Below are 27,614 nucleotides of genomic sequence, written 5' to 3'. Positions count from 1 at the left end.
CACACAGGAACAACTTCTTCAGTGATGCTCAATCACTAGGTTTGGTTTGTGGTTTCGGTGTATGGTGTATTTCCTCACTGATGAATTACTCTTGAAGACTCTGAGGAATTGGGTTGCTCTTATGACAAGTGTCAGTTTCTAGCGGAGCAGCCAACCAGCTAATGGTTGTGGGGGGGTTGCTATTTATAGCCTGGGAGCATCCCAACATGATTTCACACTAATGCCCTTAATAATATGACCGTTGGAGTGGATAAGACCATTGACTTGGCGTGGCTATCGAAATGGTCGGGACCCTCAACTGTGAGATTCCTCATGTCACTCGTATTCCTCACTTGAGGCTTTTGGTAGGATTTAAGCTTGGGTTGAGCATCATGAGGAAATTCATTCCATAGTGTAACTTCGACCCCCTTTAACAGTATGGTGTTCCTATTACTCAAATGCGAAGAAAATAAAACAGAAAGTGTTAATCTTCATGCTTCAAATTCTTCAGAGTGATTTTCTTCAGGACACACCGGACTTCTCAATATCAGTATCTTCATGAGGAATATCAATTTCATCGCAGATTCCTGCAATTTATTTCTTCAGCTTCAGACCAATTTCTTCAACTGAAAACATACATTTTTAGGGGTCGATATTCTTCAAATATCTCAAACTCCTCAATGACTTATAGATCCTGTGTACACTCACAAACACATTACATACTTAACCTATAAGTCTTCAAACCACCAAAATCACTAAGGGGCACTAGATGCACTTACAATCTCCCCCTTTTTGGTGGTTGATGACAATTAGGTTAAGTCTTCAAGAGGGATCAAAAATATGAAGTGTAAATACTCATTTGAGGAATTTGAAATCAAGATTCAGAGAGACTCCCGTGAAGATGTGCATATCTTGAAGATTTTGCTTTTCACAGCAAATGCACATTGATGATTTATATCATGGAGATCTCCCCCTGAGTCTTGTAAATCATGCGTACATGTAACATCTCATATGAAGAAAATGAATATGCATGATGACAAATGGTATCTGACGAATTCCAGCATGCGTGCATTAAAACTTGAGGAATAAGCATGCGAAGAAAAACGTTCAAAAGCGTCAGAGTACCATCGGGCTTAAGTTACAACTCATTCCATAAAAACTTCAGAAGAGCCAAGAGTTTGTAACTTAAATATAGTTCATAAGCCCCAAAAATATCCCGCTTGAAGACTAACTCTCAAGTTTCTCCCCCTTTGTCATCAAGTGACAAAAAGGGACAAACTGAGGACTAACGTCCGTGAAGATTTCACTTCGTGGCAGTTGAGGAAGAGCCGTGATGCTTCTTGGGAGTAGTATTCTTCCTCGGACCAGTAGCGGTGTTGAGCTGTTCTTCATCAGTTTCAGCAGTGCGGAATGAAGAAAAGGAGCTGTCTTCAAGGAGCAGTGCGGAATAAGTTTCTGGCTCTCTGAACTGACCATCAAGGGGCCTACTGCCTTCTTCAATCACCGATTTGCCTTTTCCTTCAATGGGCTCGAAAGTCTTCTTGTTGACCCGGATAGGAGGCATATAACCAACATGGTTTTGGCACTCAGCGTGGAAGTTGATGCCTGTCCTTGTCCTGATGAATCTCATGATCCATGGGGCATATATCTTGTGATCAAAAGGACACATAGCATTGTCGGCCAAAGTCCTAAAGAAGAAATCATGGATGTTGATAGGAATACCATGGATAATGTTGAAGAGGATATTCTTCATGAGGCCTACAACATCTTCTACACCATCATGACCTTTGATCGGTGCGAGCACATTACAGAGGATTCTGTAAACAGACCTGGGTGTGTACTTGAGCTCGTGGACGAGGAAGGTTGTTCTCGGAGATTTTCCTTCAGCCAAAGGTTTCATGAGGACTTCCATCATCCCATTGGGCAGCTCACGCTCACCATAAAGCTTCACAGCCTCTTCTGAGGGAATTGGTACAGGAAGTTCTCTGAGGAGTTCAGTACCAGGAGCCTTGTAGTTGTTGGAAATATGCCCTAGAGGCAATAATAAATTAGTTATTATTATATTTCTTTGTTCATGATAATCGTTTATTATCCATGCTATAATTGTATTGATTGGAAACACAGTGCATGTGTGGATACATAGACAAAACACTGTCCCTAGTAAGCTTCTAGTTGACTAGCTCGTTGATCAAAGATGGTCAAGGTTTCCTGACCATAGGCAAGTGTTGTCACTTGATAACGGGATCACATCATTAGGAGAATCATGTGATGGACTAGACCCAAAGTAATAGACGTAGCATGTTGATCGTGTCATTTTGTTGCTACTGTTTTCTGCATGTCAAGTATTTGTTCCTATGACCATGAGATCATATAACTCACTGACACCGGAGGAATGCTTTGTGTGTATCAAACGTCGCAACGTAACTGGGTGACTATAAAGATGCTCTACAGGTATCTCCGAAGGTGTTCGTTGAGTTAGTATGGATCGAGACTGGGATTTGTCACTCCGTGTGACGGAGAGGTATCTCGGGGCCCACTCGGTAATACAACATCACACACAAGCCTTGCAAGCAATGTGACTTAGTGTAAGTTGCGGGATCTTGTATTACGGAACGAGTAAAGAGACTTGCCGGTAAACGAGATTGAAATAGGTATGCGGATACTGACGATCGAATCTTGGGCAAGTAACATACTGAAGGACAAAGGGAATGCCATACGGGATTATATGAATCCTTGGCACTGAGGTTCAAACGATAAGATCTTCGTATAATATGTAGGATCCAATATGGGCATCCAGGTCCCGCTATTGGATATTGACCGAGGAGTCACTCGGGTCATGTCTACATAGTTCTCGAACCCGCAGGGTCTGCACACTTAAGGTTCGACGTTGTTTTATGCGTATTTGAGTTATATGGTTGGTTACCGAATGTTGTTCGGAGTCCCGGATGAGATCATAGACGTCACGAGGGTTTCCGGAATGGTCCGGAAACGAAGATTGATATATAGGATGACTTCATTTCGTTACCGGAAGGTTTTCGGGCATTACCGGTAATGTACCGGGAATGACGAATGGGTTCCGGATCTTCACCGGGAGGGGGGACCACCCACCCGGGAGGGCCCAAGGACCTTGGGGGTGGCGCACCAAGTAGGTGGGGTCAGCCCAAGGCTGACTTGCATAAGAGAGAAAGAAAAACCAAAAGAAGAGAAAGAGAAAAAAAGGGAAAGGTGGGAAAGAAGAGAAGGACTCCACCTTCCAATCCTAGTTGACTAGGATTGGAGGAGGACTCCTCCTCCCCTTGGTGGCGCAGCCCTTGGGGCTCCTTGAGCCTCAAGGCAAGCCTCCCCTCCCCTCCTCCTATATATATGGAGCTATTAGGGCTGATTTGAGACAACTTTTGCAACGGCAGCCCGACCACATACCTCCACTGTTTTACCTCTAGACCGCGTTTCTGCGGAGCTCGGGCGGAGCCCTGCTGAGATTAGATCACCACCAACCTCCGGAGCGCCGTCACGCTGCCGGAGAACTCATCTACCTCTCTGTCTCTCTTGCTGGATCAAGAAGGCCGAGATCATCGTCGAGCTGTACGTGTGCTGAACGCGGAGGTGCCGTCCGTTCGACACTAGATCGGAGCGGATCGTGGGACGGATCACAGGACGGTTCGTGGGATGGTTCGCGGGGCGGATCGAGGGACGTGAGGACGTTGCACTACATCAACCGCGTTTCTTAACGCTTCTGCTGTGCGATCTACAAGGGTACGTAGATCGGAAATCCTCTCGTAGATGGACATCACCATGATAGGTCTTCGTGCGCGTAGGAAATTTTTTGTTTCCCATGCGACGTTCCCCAACAGTAGTGAGTGTTTTGTGTCATCCAATCAAACACCCAAGTGTTAATGTCTTCAGGGTTGCCGGATATGTGAAGAGTGGCATAAAACTGAATAATTAGCTCGTTGTTCCAGTCAGAAATGTCGGAGCACACTGCATTGAGGATTGGCTCTAAGCACGGTATAGCTTCAAGTTCAACATGAGGAATATGGCTATGCTGGAATATCTTGTTTCGTCCACAGAGCACAGAGGCATAGTAGTTCATCTGAGTCCTAGTCCAAAACTTCAGATGCCTCATTTGAGGCTTGTCATATGGGTTTTCTCCAATGAAGTACATGCGTTCTTCAAAGAAGTTTTCCTTTTGAAACTTAGGACGCTTGGAGAATGGTTGACGCTGAACTGGCTTAAGATTTTGCTGAGGAATTGGAGGGGAGACAACAATGGCAGTCTCTGGGTTGAGCACGGTGAATGCATTGTCTTGGTCAGGTGCATTCTCCTCAGCATTTTCCTCAGGGTGAGGAATTTCAGCGGCTGGTTCTTCAGGCTGAGGGGCTTGCTCTGGCTGTGCATCAGGCTGAGGAATAGCTTTTTCTTGCTCAGTTTGAGGAGTTGGGTCAACATGTTCCTCATCTTGAGGATTCTGCTCAGAGCGTTGAATTTCATCAGCTTGAGGATTTTCAGTTTGTTCTTCCTCAGCTGGCTTGGTGGCAGATGCAGTTTCATCAGCTGATGCAGCTGATGCTTGAACAGTGTCTTTCTAAGGAATGAGAGGCTGAGGACTTTCGTCTATCTGAATCTCCTCATCAGTGTGTTCCTCAAAGGCGGCGTCCTTCATTTCCTCATCTACCTTTTTCGCTGGATCATCAATGATGACCATTTCATAGGAAGGAGCGACATTCAGTGGCACAGGGTCCAGAGGAGCAGTTTCTTCAAGTGCTTTGAGGCGCTTGGCCTCTGTTTCTACTTCTCCTGAGGAGGCCTTTCTCTTTTTGGCTTCCTTCTCAGCACCCCTGGTTTTCTTCACGTCTGATGCAGACGGAGTCATATTCTTCACCGTTGAAGCTTTTGGTGAATGGGTTTTCTTCACAGATTCTTCAGCTGGTATTGAGGAACAAGCTGGAACAGAGTCATCAGCTTGCTTTGGCGAAGCAACTGGGTCAGGGGCAGTCTCATCAGCTGCAGCAAATTCATCAGTAGGAGTTTTCATTATGATTTCTTCAATAGCCGGTTCATCCACACGGCTTTCTTGGTGTACTTCCTCAGCTTGAGGAGTTTTCTCATCATGAGGGGATTCATCTGCTGGCTCCTCAATCAGGGGCTGAGAAGTTGGTGCTGGGGGTGCGGCCTTCTTATTGTATTCATCAACAGCACTAGTGGCCAGCTTGATGAAATTGCTCTTGAGACTTTTGCGATCTGACAGCTTGGAGTACTTGTCAGTCAATTTCTTCAGCTCTGCCTGTGTTGACACCAGCGCATCAGGAGTTAATTTGAGGAGATTCTGCTTGAGGAATTTCTCCTTTTTAATCTTTGCAACTTTGGCCTGCCTGGCCTGCTGTTCTTTCCACTTGGCTTCATTGATGAAAGTGGCCACCATGTGGCTAATGCCAGGGGGAAGTTTCAAATCATCACGCGGAGTGTTTGGGTCCTCATACCAGATGTTGATGTAGTCAAGGAGGACCTTGGGGTCCATGGCCAGAGGAATGGCACTGCCTGATGCTTGAGCTACTCTTTCCTGCTTGTTTCTGATGATGGCTTGCAGGGTTTGATCATCATATTCATCACTGCCCTCTGATGCAGACGGGACGGTGATGATTTTTCTAGGGCTTGGCAGAGTTGCACGTTGAGCAGACACCTGAGTCTTCACAGGAGGTGGTGAAGACTTTGTCTCCGAGCTGGTTGCAGCTGGGAGTGAGGAGCTGGAGCTGGCGGTCATAGGCTTCATGACTTGCTTCTGTACTGGTTTCTCTTGAGGCTTTGGTGGTGGTGCTGAGGATTTTGAAGCTGAGGAGATTGGCACTGAGGGTTTTGGCGCTGATGGTTCTGGTGTTGAAGGTTTTGGTGCCGAGGGTTTTGTGACTGAAGCCTGAGCAGACTTCTCTTGAGGCTTTGGAGCCCTTGGATTTGACGGCACAAAGTGTGGTTGAGGAATTGCTGAACCAGAGGTCTCAGCGGCAGAGGAAGTAGCAGCAGCTGAGGCAGCAGCTGAGGATTCATTGAATTTCCTCACTGCAGCTTCTGCCTTCTTCTTGAGCTTAGCCAGATGCTTTTCCTTCTCATCTGGATAGTCATCAATGGTCTTGAGGCTTGAGGGATGTGCTACTTGTTGATCCTCAAGTGGGGCCCGTCTGCCAGGGGGCTTCAGAGCGAATTTCTTCGCATACTTGGCAGTCACAAACCTGTATTCCTTCCATTCCTTTGCCCATCGGCGTTCTATCTTCTGCAGCCGTATTTTTCTCTTGGCCATTGTCTCATTTTCGTCAGGCGTGCAATAGTCAAAGTAAATATCCTCAGGGATATCCACACCTATGTTTTTCTCAAGTTTCTTTCCTCCCTTCTGTTTTCTGTCATCCTCCATTTTCTTCAGCTGAGGATTTTGCTGATGAGATTGAACTCTTGAGGATTCTGATGAGACTTGAAGATTTTCTTCCAGAAATGCTGCAAATGAGTTAATGTGATGAGAACCGAGAGATTTATCAGCTGACATGTTTGTACCTGTGAACAGAGTATAGTTGCGAGGAATTTGGAGAGGTCATATGCATTCTCAGATTTGAGGAAAATGAAAAAGTTTGACAGTTTGAGGAATATAACCAGTGGTTGAGGAATTTGCCTAAGCATACTGTTCTTGGGTTCCAGAGTTGTACAGATCCGAAAATTCGCACAATTGAGGAATCTCGTGAAAATCTTAGATGCTTAGCATAGTTCATCAATGATGTGGTGATAGGCAGTGTTTGAGGAATCAAGTGCTTATCGTTTCTTGAGGAAAAACAGATTTCACATAAAAGATGTAAAATTTTAGATCTAACTTGCTGTAAAAATGGGATTTATTTACCCTGGAAGGTGCGCACGAAGAACACAGAAAGGTGTGTGTGAAGAAGCTCTTCGGTCGCGTGTCCAATGCACCCTAACCCGGCGACAGAGGACGTCTACGGCGGCGGCGGACGAAGATGGTCCGACTCCGGCGTGGGTCCGGCGACAGAGAAGTCGAGGCAGTGAAGCTCTTCCTCACCGGCGACGAGACTACCAGCGATGGCGCTAGGGTTCGGTGCTGTATGCTGTGGTAGGAGAGCAATGGAGCGAAGAAGAGTATGCCGAGGGGGATAAGGACATATTTATAGCCAAAAGTTACTGTTGGCGCGAAAATTTCGGACCAAACCGCCCCTGCCTCTACATCTCCGCAGGACATGTGTAGCTCCCGAATAGTGTGGTGGAGATAGTGGAGATCGTGGTTATCCGATCGTGGGAAGTGGGGTTCAGTTACAGTGTATTAAAGAAACAATTTTTTGAAGATTTGAGGATTTTTGTTACAAAATCATCAGCTGACACGGACGCAGTGAGGATTTTGAACAAAGTTTCAAGTAAAACGCATATGAAGAATTGAATAGACTGGATGAGTATAGCATAGAGGGAATGTAGGGTCCGATCACATTCACTTAGCAAAAATATCAACTTGAAGAAATAGCAATAAGTGAATGTTGTTGAGGACTTGAAATCACATTCTATCTAGTCAAATGAAAGTCATCAAGTGTTTTTGAAGATTTTGTGATAAATCATCACACTGAAGAACAACTGTTTTGAAGAAAAACACATTTTGAGGAAATAGAACACTTGAAGAAAATCAACTTGAGGAATTTCACATTGGGCGGTGGCGTGACCCACCATATAAGAATGTTGATTACAGACGCCGCGTACAATTGTCGTAGGGCCCTGAGAATCAATTTCTTCGTTGATTTCTTCACATTCAGAGTGACCTTCTTCATTAGTTGAAGAAAATCGATTCATCATGTGTTGCACATCTAAGTCATCAATTTTGCATAAGTGTTAGGATGTGTGCATGTTTTTACAAAACATTTGAAGATTGTAAGATATTTAGCTCACACCGCAACTTGCAAAACCTTTTTCTCATCCAAGGGCTTAGTGAAGATATCTGCCAGTTGATCATCAGTCTTCACATGGTCGATGAGGATATTGCCCTTGAGGACATGGTCCCGAAGAAAATGATGTCGAATCTGGATGTGCTTGGTCTTCGAGTGTTGTACTGGGTTGTATGCAATCTTGATAGCACTCTCATTGTCACAATAGAGAGGCACATTCTTCATGTTGATGCCGTAGTCCTTGAGGGTTTGCTTCATCCATAGTAATTGAGCACAACAAGAACCAGCAGCAATGTACTCAGCTTCGGCAGTGGAGAGTGATACGCAGTTCTGCTTCTTTGAGGACCAGCAAACTAGTGATCTTCCGAGGAAATGGCATGTGCTAGAAGTTGACTTGCGATCCACATGTTCACCAGCATAGCCAGAATCAGAATACCCTACTAGATGAAGATTTGAGCCCTTGGGATACCATAATCCTAGTGTTGGTGTGTGAGCTAAGTATCGAAGAATATGTTTCACAGCCTTATGATGTGATTCCTTCGGTTTTACTTGAAAACGTGCACACATGCAAACACTAAGCATTATATCTGGCCTAGATGCACATAGATACAATAAAAAGCCAATCATAGAACGATATACCTGCTGATCGAAATCTTTACCACTTTCATTAGTGCCGAGGTGGCCGTTGGCAGGCATTGGAGTCTTGGCACCTTTGCATTCATGCATGTCAAATTTCCTCAGAACATCCTTGAGGTATTTCTCCTGTGATATGAAGATTCCATTGCTTTGTTGACGAATTTGAAGACCTAAGAAGAATTTCAGCTCCCCCATCATGGACATCTGATATTCTTCACTCATCATGTAAGCAAATTCATCACTGTATCGTTTGTCAGTACAGCCAAATATGATATCATCGACATATATTTGACACACAAATAGCTCATTATCATAGGATTTAGTGAAAAGAGTTGGATCGAGTGAACCAGGTTTGAAGCCTTTCTTCATGAGGGATTCCTTCAATGTATCATACCATGCCCGAGGGGCTTGCTTGAGACCATAAAGAGCCTTTTTGAGTCTGAAGACTTTGTCTGGATTCTTTGGATCCTCAAAACCTGGGGGCTGAGCAACATATACTTCTTCCTCAAGCTTACCATTGAGGAATGCACTTTTCACATCCATTTGATATAAGATGATGTTATGATGATTAGCATAAGCAAGTAGTATTCGAATAGCTTCAAGTCTAGCAACAGGTGCAAAAGTTTCATCGAAATCTATCTCTTTAACCTGGGTGTAGTCTTGGGCTACAAGTCCTGCCTTGTTCCTCGCCACTTGACCGTCCTCATCTTGCTTGTTTCAGAAAATCCACTTGGTGCCGATGATGTTGTGCTTGCGAGGATCTGGTCGTTTGACGAGCTCCCATACGTCATTCAGCTTGAATTGAAGAAGTTCGTCTTGCATAGCTTGGATCCACTCCGGTTCTAGAAAAGCCTCAACAAATTTTGAGGGTTCTGTGATGGATACAAAGGAGAAATGCCCACAAAAGTTAACTAAGTGTGAAACTTTTGAGCGAGTGAGAGGACCTGGCGCGTTGATGTCGTTGAGGATTTTGTCAAGTTCTATTTCATTTGCAATCCTCGGATGAGCTGGTTGAGGATTTTGTCTGGGCTGAGGAAGTGGTGCTTGTGCAATTTCCTCAGGAGCATCTTCTTGATTTTCATCAGTGATGGGGATCGTTTCTTCATCAATTTCCTCAGTTGGGACAATGTCTTAAGTAGGCTTGAGCTTTATTGCTTCCTCAGGAGACAGCTTATCTGGATCAGAAGGCAATTGTTCTCTTTGCGAGCCATTAGTTTCATCGAACCGAACATCTACAGTCTCAACAACTTTGTTGTGATAGTTGTTCAAGACTCTGTAAGTGTGCCAGTCCTTTCCATAACCGAGCATAAAACCTTCATGTGCCTTAGCTGCAAATTTTGAGCTATGGTGAGGATCTCTAATCCAGCATTTTGCACCGAAGACTTTGAAATAACTTACATTGGGTTTCTTGTCAGTGAGGAGTTCATATGAGGTTTTCTTGAGGAATTTGTGAAGATATACCATGTTGATGATATGGCATGCAGTGTTGATTACTTCAGGCCAAAAGCGACGAGGGGTCTGATATTCTTCAAGCATAGTTCTTGCCATTTCAACCAGAGTCATGTTCTTCCTTTCGACGACACCATTCTGCTGAGGAGTATAAGGAGCAGATAATTCGTGAGTAATACCAAGTTCATCAAGATAATCATCAAGACTAGTGTTTTTGAACTCGGTTCCATTATCACTCCTGATATGTTTGATCTTGATGCCAAAGTTCATCGAGGCCCTTGAAGAAAATCGTTTGAAGATTTCCTGCACTTCAGTTTTATACACTATGATATGCACCCAAGTATATCTGGAATAATCATCAACTATGACGAAGCCATATAAAGATGCTGCATTGGTTAGTGTGGCATAGTGAGTAGGTCCAAATAGATCCATATAAAGCAATTCGAATGGACGTGTAGTGGTCATGATAGTCTTCGAGGGATGCTTGGATCTGGTCATTTTCCCAGATTCACAAGCACCGCAGAGATGATCCTTGAGGAATTTGACTGATTCGATGCCGATGACATGCTTCTTCTTCGCGAGCGTGTGCAAATTCCTCATGCCTGCATGACCTAGTCTTCGGTGCCACAACCAACCTTTTGAGGTTTTTGCTAGTAAGCAAGTGGCTGGTTGAGGACCTGTAGAGAAATCAACAATGTCCAAATCCCCTCTTCTTACACCTTCGAAGACTTTGGATCTGTCAGAATCCATAATGATTACACATCTATATCTACCAAAGATAACAATCATATCAAGACCATAAAGCATCGAGACTGACATGAGGTTAAAACCAAGGGATTCAACAAGCATCACTTTGTCCATATGCCTATCCTTGGAAATAGCCACTTTGCCAAGTCCCAATACCTTGCTTTTACCTTTGTCAGCATATGTGATTTGCTTCAGAGGTGATGGAGTTAGTGGCATATTCATCAGTAAGCTTTTATCACCAGTCGTGTGATGTGTGCAGCCACTATCAAGAACCCACTTAGTATTCTTAGGTTTGTCATCCTGCATATGAATTTGTACAGCTTACCATCTCATATGCTTCAGATTTGAAGAATATGATACTAGTTTCATCAGATCAGTAATTTCATCATAGTAGAAATGTAAGGACGTGTGAAATATTTCTATTTCATCAATCATTAGCTTGCGTCCTATCAAGCATTTCTTCAGGTCTCCAGCAAATTCTTCAGATGATGATTTTCATCTGGAGACCTGACCTGCAGAAGTGATTAGTTCGATTTCTTCACCACCCACATCTGAAGGGGTGGCAAAGCATTTATCATCCTGCGAGCACCATATGAGAAAGGTGGCATTGAGGCCAATGCACTTCTCTTAACAGTAGGGGGGTTAAAGTACTCATATGAATATGCAGAGAACTGGTTAGAGGATTTATGAACATAATGATTTGAGGAGTAACGTTCATATTCATATTCCTTGTAGTTTCCCTGCATGTTAGACGCATTAGCAAGGGTACGAGCATAGTTTTGACCAGTTGAGGATTTTGATCCTCTTGAAGACTTTGGTCCTCCTGAGGAATTTGATCTGGGGTTCAGATTCTTCAGTGGTGCTGTCATGAGGACATTCACCTGAAGATTTTCAAGACAACTTTTGGGAACCCAGATTTTCCTCAGGGGAGGGCCATTCCTGCAGTTAGTTCCAACATATCGAGCAAATACTTCACCAGATTGATTTTTGAACAGTTTATAGTTGGAGTCAAATGACTCATCTGAGGAATAGGATAATTCACATGAAAAACCAGTTAGATTAGATGGATCAAAAGGATGCCTAGTAGCAGCAACCCATGAGGGTTTGGGATACTGCTCAGGTTTCCAATAAGATCCATCAGCATTTAATTTCCTCTCAAAGGCAATTCCTTCTTTCCTCGGGTTCCTATTCAAGATCTGCTTTTTGAGCACATCACAAAGGGTTTGATGTCCTTTGAGGCTTTTGTATATGCCTGTCACGTACTATTCCTTCAACCCTGCATTTTCATCAGTAACATTTGTGTTTTCCTCAAGTGAGGAAATAGACACAACAGGTGCAGTTGAAGAATTTGTAGCAACAGTAGCATTTGATGATTCTGGTGAGGAATTAGCAGTTTCACGTTCAATGCATTTAAGACATGGAGGAATGAATTCAACTTGACCAGCGCTGATCTGTTGAGCTAGTAATGAATCATTTTCCATACGAAGATCATCATGAGACATCCTCAGCTTCTCAAGATCAAGCTTCCTTTGAAGAAATTCATAAGAAAGCTTCTCATGATCAGTGAGGAGTGTATCATAACGATCTTGAAGATTATCAAATCTAGACTGAAGACTTTTCACATCTTCAGTGAGGATTTGGGTAAGATTCATTTCATCATTCAACAGATCATCACTTTTATCTAGCAGTTTCTGAAGCTTTTCCAGAGCAGTTTGTTGTTTAGTGGCAATGATAGCAAGTTTACTGTAACTGGGTTTCTTATAATTATCAGGTTCACAGTCACTTGAATCAGAGGAGGAGGCATTATTTGGTACCTTTGAACCTTTTGCCATGAAGCAAAAGGTTGGAGCGAAGTCATAAACATAGTCATCACTACTAATGGTGCTATCATTTTCTTCAAGGTTGAAGATTGACTTGCTGACGAAAGTGGTTGCCAGTGCAAGACTAGCCTGTCCGGATTCTGAGTCTTCATCAGAACCCTCTTCTTCATTACATTCCTCTGATTCTGCCTCGGAGTCCATTTCCTTGCCAATAAGTGCCCGAGCCTTTCTAAAATTAGTCTTCTTGTGTGATGAGGGCTTTGAAGATGAGGATTTTGAAGATTTCTTCTTCTTCTTCGAGTCATCAGAAATGTCATCCTTGTATTTCTTCTTCTTTGATTCCTTTCCCCAACGGGGACAATCAGTAATGTAATGACCTGATTTCTTGTACTTGTGACAGGTTCGTTTCTTGTAGTCCTCAGATGAAGATTCTGATTTCCTCATGTCTCTTCTTGAAGATTTACCGAACTGGCCACGTCGTGTAAATCTCTGGAATTTCCTCACGAGCATTGCAAGCTCCTGTCCAAATTCTTCAGGGTCACAAATGCTGTCATCTGTGTCTTCATCTTCAGATGAGGAAATTGCTCTAGCCTTCAGAGCACGTGGTCTGGAATAGTTTGGTCCATATAGATCTCTCTTTTCTTCTAGTTGGAATTCATGAATATTTAGCCTTTCTAGTATATCAGCTGGATCAAGCATCTTGTAATCTGGTCTTTATTGAATCATCAGAACTAAAGTATCAAATGAAGAATCCAAAGATCTCAGCAGTTTCTTCACAACTTCGTGATCAGTGATGTCTCGAGCTCCCAGTGCTTGCAGTTCATTTGATATGTCAGTGAGGCGATCAAAGGTGTCTTGGCAGCTTTCATTGTCATGTCTCTTGAAGCGATTGAAGAGATTGCGAAGAATATCAACACGAGAGTCACGCTGGGTTGATACTCCTTCATTTACCTTGCACAGTCTCCCCCAGATCAGTGTTGCAGAGCCCAAAGCACTTACTCTTCCAAACTGGCCTGGGCTCATATGGCCACAGATGATGTTCTTCGCTTGAGAATCGAGTTGCTTGAATTTCTTCACATCAGCAGCAGAGACACTGGCAGAGATGATGGGGATGCCATGTTCCACAATATACCAGAGATCATTATCAATTGCTTGTAGATGCATTTGCATTTTGTTCTTCCAGAAGGGAAAGTTCTTTCCTTCGTAGGTAGGACATGCTGCAGTCACCTTAAACATGCCTGCAGTCGACATAACAAAAACTCCAGGTGGTTAAACCAAATCACACAGAATAAGGGAGTACCTTGCTCTGATACCAATTGAAAGTGCGTTATATTGACTAGAGGGGGGTGAATAGGAGATTTTTAGAATTTCATCACTGAGGAAATTCCTTTTGAGGAAATTCCTCACTAATGACTAACTTACAGCGGAAACACTAAAGGATCAGAAGTGCAAAGTTTCACAACAGCAGTTTTTCAAAGTGAAGAATGTGAAAACAGATTGCACAGTGAGCAGGCACGCAGAATAGAGATGTGGATTAACTGACGTGAAGAATTTGGGGTTGAGGAAATTCAGAGAAAGTCTTCAGCAAATTCTTCAAACAGTCGCAGTGAAAGTCATCAACACATAATACGAGAAAAGTAAGGAGTTGAGGAATTAGAACCCGTTTCTCAGTGAAGACAATCGTTGATGACCCAGTTCCAACTGCTGTGACAGTCGTACATCTGGTTTGGAGCGGCTTGGTATTGAAACCAAAGGACACACAGTCCCGGGACACACAGTCCCTACCGTATTCTCCTTGAGCTAAGGACACACAGTCCTCGCCCAACACTCGTTGTAAGTCTTCAGGGCAGACTTCCAAACCCTCACAAACTTGGTCACCCGGCGATCCACAATTGACTGCTAGAAAGCTCTAGACCTTGACGCCTAACCGTCTGGAGGATGCACAGTCCTCAAAGGTAAAAGGCTTCAGTCCCACACAGGAACAACTTCTTCAGTGATGCTCAATCACTAGGTTTGGTTTGTGGTTTCGGTGTATGGTGTATTTCCTCACTGATGAATTACTCTTGAAGACTCTGAGGAATTGGGTTGCTCTTATGACAAGTGTCAGTTTCTAGCGGAGCAGCCAACCAGCTAATGGTTGTGTGTGGGGGGGGGTGGCTATTTATAGCCTGGGAGCATCCCAACATGATTTGACACTAATGCCCTTAATAATATGACCGTTGGAGTGGATAAGACCAATGACTTGGCGTGACTATCGAAACGGTCGGGACCCTCAACTGTGAGAGTCCTCATGTCACTCGTATTCCTCACTTGAGGCTTTTGGTAGGATTTAGGCTTGGGTTGAGCATCATGAGGAAATTCATTCCATAGTGTAACTTCGACCCCCTTTAACAGTACGGTGTTCCTATTACTCAAATGCGAAGAAAATAAAACAGAAAGTGTTAATCTTCATGCTTCAAATTCTTCAGAGTGATTTTCTTCAGGACACACCAGACTTCTCAATATCAGTATCTTCATGAGGAATATCAATTTCATCGCAGATTCCTCGCGATTTATTTCTTCAGCTTCAGACCAATTTCTTCAACTGAAGACATACATTTTTAGGGGTCGATATTCTTCAAATATCTCAAACTCCTCAATGACTTATAGATCCTGTGTACACTCACAAACACATTAGATACTTAACCTATAAGTCTTCAAACCACCAAAGTCACTAAGGGGCACTAGATGCACTTACAAGAATAGATATCAGATAGTTGATCATGCGACCCTAGGTTGGTGGGTGATTTAGGGTAATCTTAGATGCATCATCTTCTTCTTTTTTGCCTATGCAACAAGCTTTTGTCACGGATCGAAACCTATCGCCGTGTGCAACTTATAGAAGTTTAAGAGAATCCTAAGTATGTGAAGTGTTAATAACTTGGCAGTTCGATGTTATAAGTGTTAGATCGGGCAGAGTTCACTGAGGATGGAGGATGGAGTGCAATCAAATGAGGCCCCCATGTTTTAGCCAGGAAGGTTGGACTAAGTATGTGAAGAAAAAGTAACACATAACTAGATTAGTTGGCATGGCCTGTAAGAATTAAAATATCAAGTTCCCACTACAAAAGGAATTATATTTTCTCAATAATTAAGGCGGAAGTAAATAAAGATAATGAAAAATAAGAATTTGTGGGAGTACAATTAAAACATGTGGACATATTCATGAATGGAATTCTCTAGAGTACGAATTTGTGAGAAATGGAATAAAACTGGCTGGATACACCATTAATGATGACGATCCACACCCAGAGCCTTAAACAATATTGAAGTAAGAAGAAACCGACCAACAAGAGGTGGAATTTAGGGAGATCTTAGCTTTGCATACAAACCTGCGCTTCCCGCTCCGTGGAGCCACTCCGCACCCGTGGATTTGTCAAAACTATATATGTGAATTGGCCATAGTTAGCTAGAAACATTGGATCTCCTTGAAGGACTGAATTTTACAATTATAACTTTCATGGATTCACAGGGTAAATGATGGAGAAGAATTTTAAATCGTCTAGAGAAGGAAAGCACGAATAAGATATGAAGCCAACAACTACAAATATACTCATACATAGATATGCCAAAGGATGCAAGCTTCGCGTTTCATTAAGTAGCTATCAAAGTGCAAACCGAAATATATGAGACGTGTGCTAGTAATCGACACCGTCGCAATATTCACTCAATCGATGCTTGTTAATAAATAAGCAAACTAAAACAAAAAAGCAACTAATATAACATCGAAATGATGAAATAACCAAAGAATATAAGAGAATTGTTCGAGTATTTTGGTAGATAGTATTGTGATGATGGATCTAAAACTGTTACACTTCAAATTAGTGTGCTTATCGTTTTGTTTTGAAAAGCAATTGTTGGAACATCAACAATGCTACATAAACATGGGCATTTGTCTGGTCTGGCTTTAAGAAGCACGATCCTAAAAACCACCTCAACTTGAGATAACCAAACAATGCACCTTTCATATTTTAAAAATATTGCTTCAATTATTTTAGGGGTTTGTAAACACATTTTTTTAAAGAAATATAAATGCGTCATATTGGAAAGATATATTTTAGAGGTATTTTGTGCTTGTAGACGGGCCGTCACGCCCAAACCTTCAGCCGAAGCCCAGCCCAACCATCGGGCTTCAGGCTTGTGCCGTCGGCCGGGGCTGGACAGGCCCAAGTTTACTGCTGTCATCATCATCATCATTGTGCTCTTTTTCATTGTAGATAGACGAGCGACCTCGAAATAATCTGGCTCTGACTCACTGTAATCAGGGAGGGCTCTGCCATGACCCACAAGGTCAGCTATCCGCAGCCCCCGCCCTCCGCGGGCCCACGCGTTTTCGGTGCCCGCACCGGCGCATTCCCACCCGAACCCGCCGTAGCCCGTAGACACTTCCAGACCCGGTCCACGCCGCAAGCAACGGCCGGAAGCCCCTCGCCCCACACCGCACCCACCCGCCCACGGACAGCCGCGCCCCACCACCCAGCGGTCCCCACACGTCACCGAGAGCACCGCCGCCCGCCGCGGGTGAGCAAGCACGCGGGGCGGCCGCTACCGGCCAAACCCCGCACCTGGTTCGGCGCGCCCACCACACCCCCCAGGTCGGTTCCAGCAAAGATAAGCACCCGCCTCGCCGACGCGCGGGCCAGGCCGATGCCGGACCCCACGCGTCATGGGGTGGAGCGCCGCACCGCCTCCTCCGTTTCCGTTGGCGGTGGATGGGTCGGCGTGGGCCGCGCTGTTAGGGGCAGCCGTGTAATTAGCACACGCTCCGCTCCCACACCGGTAACGGACGGCGGCTTTTGCTTAGGCGGGGTGGAAGCGAAGCGAGGCTGCTGCTCTGCCCACCGCCCTCTCCGCTCGCTCCGTCCCGTTCCCCTTGGCTCTCTCTCAGGCGAGGCTGCCGGAGCTAGCGACCTAGCGCGCGCGTGCTGGTGGTCGCCGCGGAGGAGGGGGCTCGCGGCCGCGGCCGGCGCGCAGGTAAGCGAACAGCTCGGCCCATCTTCCTCCTGGTTGGTTCCTTCGCTGCCCTGCCTCGGCGTCGGTGTCGCTGGGGCCGCGGTCTTCTGGCGGCTGCGCTGCTCGGGGCGCGGCCCGCGCGCGGGGTCGACGGGGAGGGGCGGGGATTCGCCGTCCTCCACGCGAGGGGCTCCTCTGATTCTGCTTTCGAAAAGGGGAAACGTGATAATCATTGGGGTGGGCGCCGCCTGCTCGCGGTTAATCCCGGGCCGGTCCGCTCAATCCGCGTCGTTTTCGGGATGATTTGGGGGGCGGTCTGCGCCAAGAGGGGAATGCTTGTACTACCTTACTATAGTAGTTCGTGCGGTGGGACTGACGTCTCCGCTTCCACCGGCTGCTTGTTTTCTTCCTTCCTAAATTGGTATACAGTTCAGTACTACTGCTACTTGTGCGCATGTTAGCTGCTGGATGTGAAGTGTGTGCGGTTGGTGCCGTAGTAGTATGTGCTTTTGGCGAATTAGAGTGCGTGGTTCACTGAGGGCAGCTTATAGGTGAGGTTTCCATTTCTGTGCTACTCCATTGTCGGTGTGTGGTTCATGTGGAAATTGGAGGAGTTGGGGGTGTGGGATTGTAGATGGTGGGTTGCTAGACCAGCCTCGAACTGGAAGCGACTGAGTATACCCACTTTTTTTTTTTTTTTTTTTTTTTTTTTGCTCAGAGTATAATTGAACTCTAGATTTTGTACGTGTTGGCTGGTTGTTCCTTAAATCAGTAGTACTCCTCCAGCGTGTTTAGGCCGCTGGATTTTAAATGTGTGTGATTGGTGCCGTGCATTCATCAGTAGTAGTAGGTGTTTTCAGTAATTAGAGTGCACGGTTCAGCAAAGGAAAGCTTTATACGCGAGGTTTCTGTTTCTGTGCTGTTTCACACCCTTGTCGTTTTCGACGAATCAAGTAGTTTGTGTGGAAATTGGCGGAATTGGGGTTGTGGGGATTGTAGAGGGTGGGTTCCTAGACCAGTCCAGAAACTACTGAATATATCCACTTTTTGTTTTTGGGCACAAGAACATAACTGAACTCTAGATTTTGTACGCATTGGATGGTTTGTTAGAAATGTAATTTTTGTGTGCAAGGAAATGGCTTAGTCACTGTGTGCCCTGAACTTTTTATATATATGCTAACTCTTCTGTTTTCTGCATTTGGTGCATGGATTGAAGTGGCCAGGAGACAGTATGAGGAATTGGCTTTGTTGCAAGGGCCGGCGTGGCGAGGACGACGACGAACATGAGATGGAACATTCTAAAGCTCAGGGCAATAAGATAGACGGTTCGTTCATGTACTTGTGTGTTTAAATATTACTACCTCCATCCGAAATTATAAGCTAGCCAAAAAAGTCTTATAACTTGGGGCAGAGGAAGTATAATTGGTTCACTCTGCATTGTGGATGCAAATTGGATATCAATTGTATCCCTGTGGATTTAGATGTGGATTTGAATGCTAGTTAGGAACTAGCTCACTCATACCAGTTGTGTGTGCCATCATAAATTATGTAGAAATGTATGTCGAGCTGCGCCCATGGATTGCCTGTTCTATCTTTATGTAACATTGCTACTTTTTGGCTCTGCAAACCATTCTTAGATTATTTTGGAGGGCCCTGACTCAGGAAGTGTTCTTGCTATTGCTACGTGCCTGACAATGCTTGAGTATTTGAGAACTGTTTGAATAGCGGTAGTCATCTAGTGTAAGCACAACGGTTCTCTGAAAGAAGAATTAACATAACCAAAAATGCATAATGGATGAAAAAGGGAACAAAGCTAGGTATGGTTAGAACCTGATAGTAAATACTTGCGAAAAAAGTGTGGAAGGCCAATGCAATAGTCGAAGAAGGAAATAAAAATAGAATAAAAAAAGAATAGGGCCCAACCGGGTTCGAACCGGTGACCTATTGATCTGCAGTCAATTGCTCTACCACTGAGCTATGGACCCATTCTTGTATTATTACATCTGAGCCTAAATTAATATTTTCACAAGCAAATAGATAGACGGTGCGTCCATATCCTTGTCTTCAAATGTTAATTGGTTGATCTTTGTTATCAATGCAAATTGAATATCAATTTGTATCCTTGCTGATTTAGATATGAATTAGAATGCTAGTTAGGAACTTCCAGGTTTTATGTAAGATGCTATTTTTGGGTCATACCATTGTTAGATTCTTTTGAAGGGGCCTAATTGGAGAAATGTCCTTCTACGTGTCTAAAAATGCGTATATCAGTCTATCACACTCCACAGAATCTATAATATATAATCGCCTTAATTTTGAAGTAATTGTGAACTACTTGAATAGTGGTAACCATCTATTGTAAGCATAACGAATCAACATGACAAAAAATGCATAATAAAAAAGGAACTACTCCCTCTGTCTCTTAATATAAGACAGAGGGAGTATTTGAATAGCGGTGTCCATCTAATAAAAGCATAGCAGTTCTCACAAAGAAGAATCGACGTGACAAAAAATGCATACCGGATGAAAAGGGAAGTAATTGGGAACTATTTTAATAGCGGTGACCATCTAATGTTAGCATAGCAGTTCTCACAAAGAAGAATCGACATAACAAAAAAATGCATAGTGGATGAAAAGGGAATAAAGCTAGACATGGTTAAAACTTGGAAGTGAATACTTGTGACCCAAGTGTGGAAGGACAAGACAGTAGTTGAAAAAGAAATAAAATTAGAAGAAAAAGAAAACAACAGGGCCCAACCGGGTTCGAACCGGTTACGTATTGATCTGCAGTCAGTTGCTCTAACAGCAAAAACAATGGGTCTGTAGCTCAGTGGGCTCTACCACTGCGTTATCGACCCGTTGTTGGTCATAAATAATTAAATATATGTGATACCATCTATGAGCTGTGAGTGTCAATAGTGGGTGTTAACGGCCTCTTGTCATATTCTCTTGTTACATATTTTCACTCATATGCCTTATAATGTACTCTGTTGCAGACTGTTTGGAAAAAATGATTCAAAAATATATATGTTATTGCTCGTTGCATCTTTTTCCTTTTGCTGGCACGATTTTTATTCTGAGTCCTTGGTGATTGCATTTTTATGTTTTCCATCAGGCAAGCAAAAATCTTCGAAACCTGCTGAACCTGAGCCAGATATTTCCCCTCCTACAATTAATGTCCCAGAACTGTCATTTGAGGACTTGAAAGAAAAGACCGACAATTTTGGATCGAGTTCTCTGATTGGTGAAGGTTCATACGGACGAGTATATCATGCTACCATGGATGATGGCAGGCAAGCGGCTATTAAGAAATTTGATGCATCTGAAAATGAGCATAACGATGAATTCTTGAAACAGGTGACATGTGTTGGCTATTTAGTTTATTTAATCTAACCTTTCTGAATGTTATACCTTGTGCATTGATGATAGTACCAAAGGAACTAAGCTCTGTAGTTTTCTTTTTTATAACTCCAGGTCTCACTTGTATCAAGGCTAAAACATGAAAATCTTGTGGAGATGCTGGGCTACTATGTGGAGGGCAACTATCGTATATTGGCATATGAATTTGCAACAATGGGTTCTCTTCACGATGTTCTGCATGGTAAGACATTGAGAACCTAGTGTATTTAGCATGTGGTATAATCATGAAACTTTTCTTAAGGGTAACGAGTTCAGTTATGATGGACCTGCATCTATTTCTCTATAAACAGGAAGAAAAGGAGTTCAAGGTGCGCAGCCTGGCCCTGTGCTTGACTGGATGCAGAGAGTCAAAATTGCCATCGAGGCGGCAAAGGGAATAGAGTACCTGCATGAGAAGGTTCAGCCTTCAATCATCCATCGGGACATCAGATCAAGCAATGTGCTTCTGTTTGAGGACTTCAAGGCGAAAATCGCAGACTTCAACCTCTTAAATCAAGCTCCTGATATGGCAGCACGTCTCCATTCGACTCGTGTATTAGGGACATTTGGATATCATGCGCCAGAGTAATTGTCTAATTCATACTAATGCATTTCTGCATGTTCAATACCTTGCATTAACGTAACTCAACTACAGTTTTTCCAGCTCACAAGTCCTGAAAAAAGTTAGATGTAATGAATTTTATTGCAAAAGTAAGTATTGCTATGGTTTTAGTTCCTAACGATGTCAGTGTGGTAGGGCCCATCTTTAAATGACAGCTGTTTTGAAAGGTTTAATATGCTGTTTGGATGAACTCTTTTAGATTGTCCTCGCCACTGCATGGCTTGCTATCTTTTTATGTTCGGCTGGTTGATTCCTATTGGCTTCAACCCAGTTTTTGTCTACGAATGTCCGACTGTCGGATCTCATAACCACTTAAGTAGTCAGCATAAATCACATTTGTGGTTCTCCTGATGGAGCAATAGTTTCATGATTTTATATGTTATGGGAGCAAGTGTGGACATAGACTCCAGATTGACATTCAATAGACATCACCGGAATAAGCTTAAGTGCCATGACCTGCATACTATCATAGCCAAACTAACCCTGCAGGGGATGTGGTCGTGCATCATGACAGGAAAAAATAAATCATGTTTCATGCACCAAACAGATAAACACTGCAGCATAGTTCTGGGAACTTGCTGACCAAATAAGAATTGACTAATTGTAGTGGATTAAAGAACTTCCTGATTTGAACCCCATGATGTACACCTGTATCAATAGAGTGGATGCCCCAACCGCTGCCCAACCATTCTTTGTGGCAAATGTTGGAATTGGAAGTAGTAGTGTATGCCGTACTCACCAGGAATATGGTGCACGGCATGGCACGTATCCTCTGAAATCTATCTTAAAACCTGTTATTGTGCTGCAACTCGACTTGGGTTTATGAATCTGATTACTATGATTTGTTCCTATATAGCGACACTGGTATTGCGTGTTTGTCATATTGAGGAAAATGGCTGACGTTTGGAGAATGATGTGTCTCCTAGCATGTTGTCGGGCATCTGCTTTCCCAGTTTGCACACGACAAAATAAGGCTGTCAGCATGTAGTGTGCATTTTTGGACATTCTGCGGAACATCATTAATTCGCTAAGTAGGTGTGTGTGTCATCTAGGCGAATGAAAACCTTGTGGTGGACTACATAAATAAGCCTAGTTTAGCGGTAGCATTTTATTCCAGGCCTAGTTAATCCTATATTTATAGGAATATTTGTCTCAATCCACAAAGTTAACATTTCTGGCAACAATTTGATATTTCTTTGATATGCAGTCCAAACCTGCTGACATTGCTTTTGTATGCCTACAAAGAACAAAATATGTTCACGGATTGATTTTGTCTGCACTTCTGACTGGAAGGAAACCAGTCAAACACGAAACACGCCGGAGTTATTTTTTTGTTTGTACTTGGTTAATTTTCTTTTCTGCCTTTGGGAACTGCAATCTTTGTGTTTGCCTGGACAATGTTGGTTTATCTGTTCATAATGCTTATATTTCAGTACCACCTTGTGTAAACTAATGGTAATGTTACTAAGGACTGGCCTGAGGAAATATTCTAGTGAGATCAATAACTTATATGGCAGCCAGTATATCTTTATCTAGCCAGATTAACATTGTAACAAAAGGCGTACTTTATTCTTGGCATGTGTTGCTGAAATGTTTGTAGCCTTGCTTTTTCATGCATTTCCTCTCTTAACTTTGATGCTCATATTCGTCGCAGATATGCTATGACTGGCCAGCTGACACAGAAGAGTGACGTCTACAGCTTTGGCGTGGTTCTTCTTGAACTTCTGACTGGAAGGAAACCGGTCGATCACACAATGCCTCGGGGACAACAAAGTCTAGTCACTTGGGTATGTTATTTTGTTAGCATGCTGTTACTGTTGTTGGGTATGTTATTTTGTTAGCATGCTGTTACTGTTGTTGGGTATGTTATTTTGTTAGCATGCTGTTGCTGTTGTTGCTTATTTTCCTGTTACTGTAGTGAGTTTTCCCTTGTCTACTATGATTACTTTCCCGTTCCTAAATAGTATTAGTCTTTCTAGAGATTCCACTACGAACTACATACGAATGTATATAGACATACTTTAGAGTGAGTGTAGATTCACTCATTTTGCTCCGTATGTAGTTTATAGTGGAATCTCTAGAAAGATTTGTATATAGGAACTGAGGGAGTATATATAAGTGGGTAAAGTGAAGCTGTAATAAAAGTTACAAAGAGAATACCGGGAGAAGTGAGGTTTAAGAGGAAGCAGCTTGTTGCAAGTTCAGAATTAGAAATCCTAACATTGCAGTAACTAGCTGACTGGATACCGGCACTTGCATATTGATTTATGTTTTTCTAAAAGCTAGCTTGGTTATAAGTCGTTTGGGATGTGAATTCACTCCCATTTAACTTAGCACTTCAGCAGTGTGTTTGAACAGTAACAGCTCAGTCCAGCTGAATACTTCAACCAGTTCGTGTCTGAAGTTTTAACACCAGGCCTAACAGGAAATTGGGTGATAACCATGTACACACATTTTCTCTCTAGAATTTTGGATTTTTTTCTAATGGCTATATTTGCTGGTTCCAGTTGGTAATTAGTGAGCAATTGGTACTGATCGATAGTGAGATCAGAACCAAGGTAAAATCTCCATAACTAATCTGGTTGTGCAATGTTCCTCTGCAGGCTACTCCAAGATTGAGTGAAGATAAGGTCAAGCAATGCGTAGATCCTAGGTTGAAGGGAGAATATCCTCCAAAGGGAGTTGCTAAGGTATATCTGTCTCATCCACTCTGTGTGTATGGTATTTTGCATTGTTTCGCACCTATTATCTCGATGAACAACGGCGATCACTGATGTTTTTTTACTTTGTGCACTCTCACCTGCAGCTTGGTGCGGTGGCAGCTCTGTGCGTGCAGTATGAAGCAGAGTTCAGGCCCAACATGAGCATCGTCGTCAAGGCACTCTCTCCTCTGCTACAACAAAGAGCAGCAGCACCAGCAGCCTCGGAGCTGGCCCAGGCACCCGAGGTTTAGGAGGCGTTGGGTCATGAGAGACACCCCAGCGCTTACTGGCCCAAAATGGCAGACCGGGTGTGATATGCGAGCGGTTTGTAGATTTGTTTTGCGGGATTCTTCGGTCGGATATAGAATACTTTTTCTGCGAGTCTGATGCCACCCTAGGGACTTTTCTGCTGTTTGAGATTTGTGCTGTACATCTGTCTGTTATAGGTGGTTAGTGGTTATCTCTTTCCTGCAAGTGCATATCGGAAGTGTCGAAAACTGAACTTGAGATTTCGTTTGGGATTAGTAGATTATAAATGCAACATCCTATTGAACTTCTATATCTGGTGCTCCGTGTGGTCACCCGTGCTAATATCTAGAAATTCGAGTTATTGGTGCTCTATCCGAAATTCGAGTAAGTGTTGAGCCTTTTTTTCACATCTAATCGCTCGATTGATGCCATGGTGGCAAACATTTACAGCTTTTGAGTGGGGAACAATTTTTTGATTCAGAAAACTAGGGGATACAACTCGACAAAAGGGTGACATCGTGAGTGGAGGAAAAAAATAGTTAGCGGGTTTCATTAACCATTTAGGAGCTCAATTGTTTACCAGACCCCTTAGAGCAACCCCAATGCAGCGATTCATTTTGTCCGTTTGGATCATCCAGACATAAAAGCTGGTCTGTCCGCTGTTCGTTTGTTGTACATTCCGATCCAAACTAGGCGTGGACATAAAAGTTGGTCCAATGGGATGACCCAAACAGACACACGTCTGTTTGTAACGGGATGACCCAAACGGACACGCGTGTCCGTCTGCTGTTCGTTTGTTGTTCATTCCGATCCAAACTAGCCGTGGACACAAAAGTTGGCCCAATGGAATGACCCAAACAGACACACGGCTGTTTGTTGTTGATTTCGATCCAAACTAGGCGCAAAACTGGGTCACAAATGGATCCGTGACGAACAAAATTGGACGCTTTCGTCGTCCGCTCCTCCCCTCTCATGTCCGCCTTGGTCCCACCTATCAGCGGCCTGCCCCTTCCTAAGGCCGATGTCGGTGGTGCGGGGGCGTGGCAGAGCAGCACGAAATCGAGAGGGGAAGAGGAAGCACATGATTTCTGCGCGTGCATCTCGTACCTTGAGGCCCATGTCGATGGACGGACGGATCAAGCGCCGACTGCAGTTCGTCGACTGCTCCGCTCGCGATGTATTCGAGGCGAGGCGAGGCAATGGGGGGTTGGGTTGCCTCCGGTGTGTACGTCGTCGTTTATAACGACGGCGGGGGGGGGGGGGGGGAGGGAGGTTCGTTCCTCCAGGGGACTCGTTCTCGCGTCAGATGTGTGTCGGGATCGATCTCGGCCATCCGGTCCGGCAACGCGAGGGAGGCATGCGCCCGGCCACTCCCGCTGCCCTGGCCATGCCCGCGAGGTGCGGCCCGGCCGTGAGCGTGCGCAGGTCGTCGGCGATGCTGGCGTTGGCCCCCCGAGAGAGCGAGAGGAGCACGAGAGGTACATTGCGGTGGGTTTTTTTTTGCATCTCGTGCGTTGAATTCGTTCATCGACCGCGCGTGTCCGTCTCATGTCCGTTAGACCCAAACAGATAAAAAACGAGTAAAATCGTCGTCCGTTTGGATCGATTCGTTGGAGTCGCCCTTACGCCTCCAACCTCCATAGTAGAAACAGCGAGAGGGAACAGAAAAGTGATTTGGACCTCACTGAGTCACCGATCAGCATAAGGGTCCTGCGGTGGGCCCTCAGTCGTCTCATGAAGCGATGGTATCGCATTTGGTCCAACTCTGTCAGCAGCGTGTCGGTCTCGTCTCCGTTTTCAGGCTCCGACCTGGTGATGGTTCCAGGAGAGCAACAAGACCGTGTCTCTCCGGGTCCCTTTGCCAGCCAGGGCTGGTGCATCGAGAAGCTGCTCTCCCATGTGAACGTTGCCTGATGCGAGGAATAATTTCTGTAATTGAACGTTGGTTGAGTTTTGTATCAGCTAGACTTGTTTAGATTTTATAATGTGTCAGCTAGTGTAATTGATGCGAGGAATAAAGATTTCTTTTGAAACAAGAATAAAGACTTTTTTTTCGTTGACACGGGAAATTCACAACAAGTGTGACCACCGCAAGACCCATAAATTAGGAGTTGTATATTATCGTATCTCATGTTTGTACATATTCACATGGCATTTATCTAAATGTGTGATGCTTGTGTTTTTTTGGTAATCCAAAACTAGATGCTTTAGTTTAGTTTGTTGTGTGTCCATGGTTTAGCCATTTTACTAGCTCCATCTCCCGCTCGTCCAAGGATATCGGCTGTGAGCTAACTTTATTATGGTTACAAGCGGCACGCCGCACGCCCCCCACCTCGTACTCAAAACCGGTTCAAAGTTTAAACTTAGGCCCTGTTTGGGACCGCTCTGCTCCATCAAAAACAGTTTCGTTCAATCAAATCTATTTTGAAGCAGTTTCATAGAGGACCTGTTGCTTTTTCAAAGGAATGTTTGGCTTTTATCCAGCTCCAGCTTCACGAATGAAATTTTTTATGAAAATGATCTATTTGATTGGATGAGGGGGAAGAAACGAAGAGGTATCCGCTTACTAGTGGCAGTGGTGGGTAATTTTACTCCAACTCCAGCTTTTATAATTTTATGGAGCACCTCCTAGAAAGCTTCCTAAAAACAAGAAGTTGGACCCCAGATTCTAGTTTTTTCTGAAGCTGCATATCGTCGAGCTATCCCGTCTTGCTTATATTTTTTAGAACAGAGCTGAATTTTCTGGAATAGAGCAGTTCTAAACAAACCCTTAATCTCACGGCTTCAGTTGGTTTGTATTGGTTCATGCCTTTAGTGGCACACCCTAATTTTTTAAACAGTCGAAGGCCCAAGGGAAATAGTTGGCGTTGGCGAACGTGGAGAGCTAGTGGGAGATGACATGCTTGAGCGAGGAGGCAGAAAGAATAATTAGTGGTGGGACCGAGGCCCGAGGGATAACACATTATCAGGTACATAGCCATTGTATCTGTAGTAGTAAAAAAATCACTTCTTGTACGAAACTCTACTCTCACAGATTAAAGCACTACCCATCGCACACTACAACAGGACCCCACCTATAGCAACGCTTTTTTCCATATCTAAA

The 27,614-nt window shown here is 43.9% G+C and overlaps 1 protein-coding gene and 1 non-coding gene across 2 annotated transcripts; one reads left to right on the top strand and one right to left on the bottom strand.

Moving 5' to 3' along the window:
- The first annotated feature begins 17,218 nt into the window (after nt 1-17,218).
- LOC123395056 (PTI1-like tyrosine-protein kinase 2) lies at nt 17,219-24,821 on the top strand. The gene is made up of 8 exons (XM_045089980.1): nt 17,219-17,560; nt 18,756-18,864; nt 20,655-20,896; nt 21,014-21,140; nt 21,250-21,523; nt 23,215-23,347; nt 24,164-24,250; nt 24,367-24,821. Exons 1-8 carry the CDS (start codon nt 17,234-17,236, stop codon nt 24,511-24,513), a joined length of 1,446 nt encoding a protein of 481 aa, XP_044945915.1. The 5' UTR covers nt 17,219-17,233; the 3' UTR covers nt 24,514-24,821.
- TRNAC-GCA lies at nt 19,453-19,524 on the bottom strand. The gene has a single exon. It is a non-coding gene; the product is annotated as a tRNA-Cys (tRNA).
- Nucleotides 24,822-27,614: the final 2,793 nt, after the last annotated feature.

The sequence above is a fragment of the Hordeum vulgare genome, chromosome 5H (genome assembly GCF_904849725.1).
Source record: "Hordeum vulgare subsp. vulgare chromosome 5H, MorexV3_pseudomolecules_assembly, whole genome shotgun sequence".
NCBI lineage: Eukaryota > Viridiplantae > Streptophyta > Magnoliopsida > Poales > Poaceae > Hordeum > Hordeum vulgare.
This window is presented reverse-complemented; position numbering and strand designations above follow the sequence as displayed.

Coding starts and splice junctions, on each gene's coding strand:
- LOC123395056 (XM_045089980.1), top strand. CDS start 17,234: ATGCCGGACCCCACGCGTCATGGGGTGGAGCGCCGCACCGCCTCCTCC. Junction 17,561..18,755: donor CGGCCGCGGCCGGCGCGCAG/GTAAGCGAACAG, acceptor CATGGATTGAAG/TGGCCAGGAGACAGTATGAG. Junction 23,348..24,163: donor AACAAAGTCTAGTCACTTGG/GTATGTTATTTT, acceptor GTTCCTCTGCAG/GCTACTCCAAGATTGAGTGA.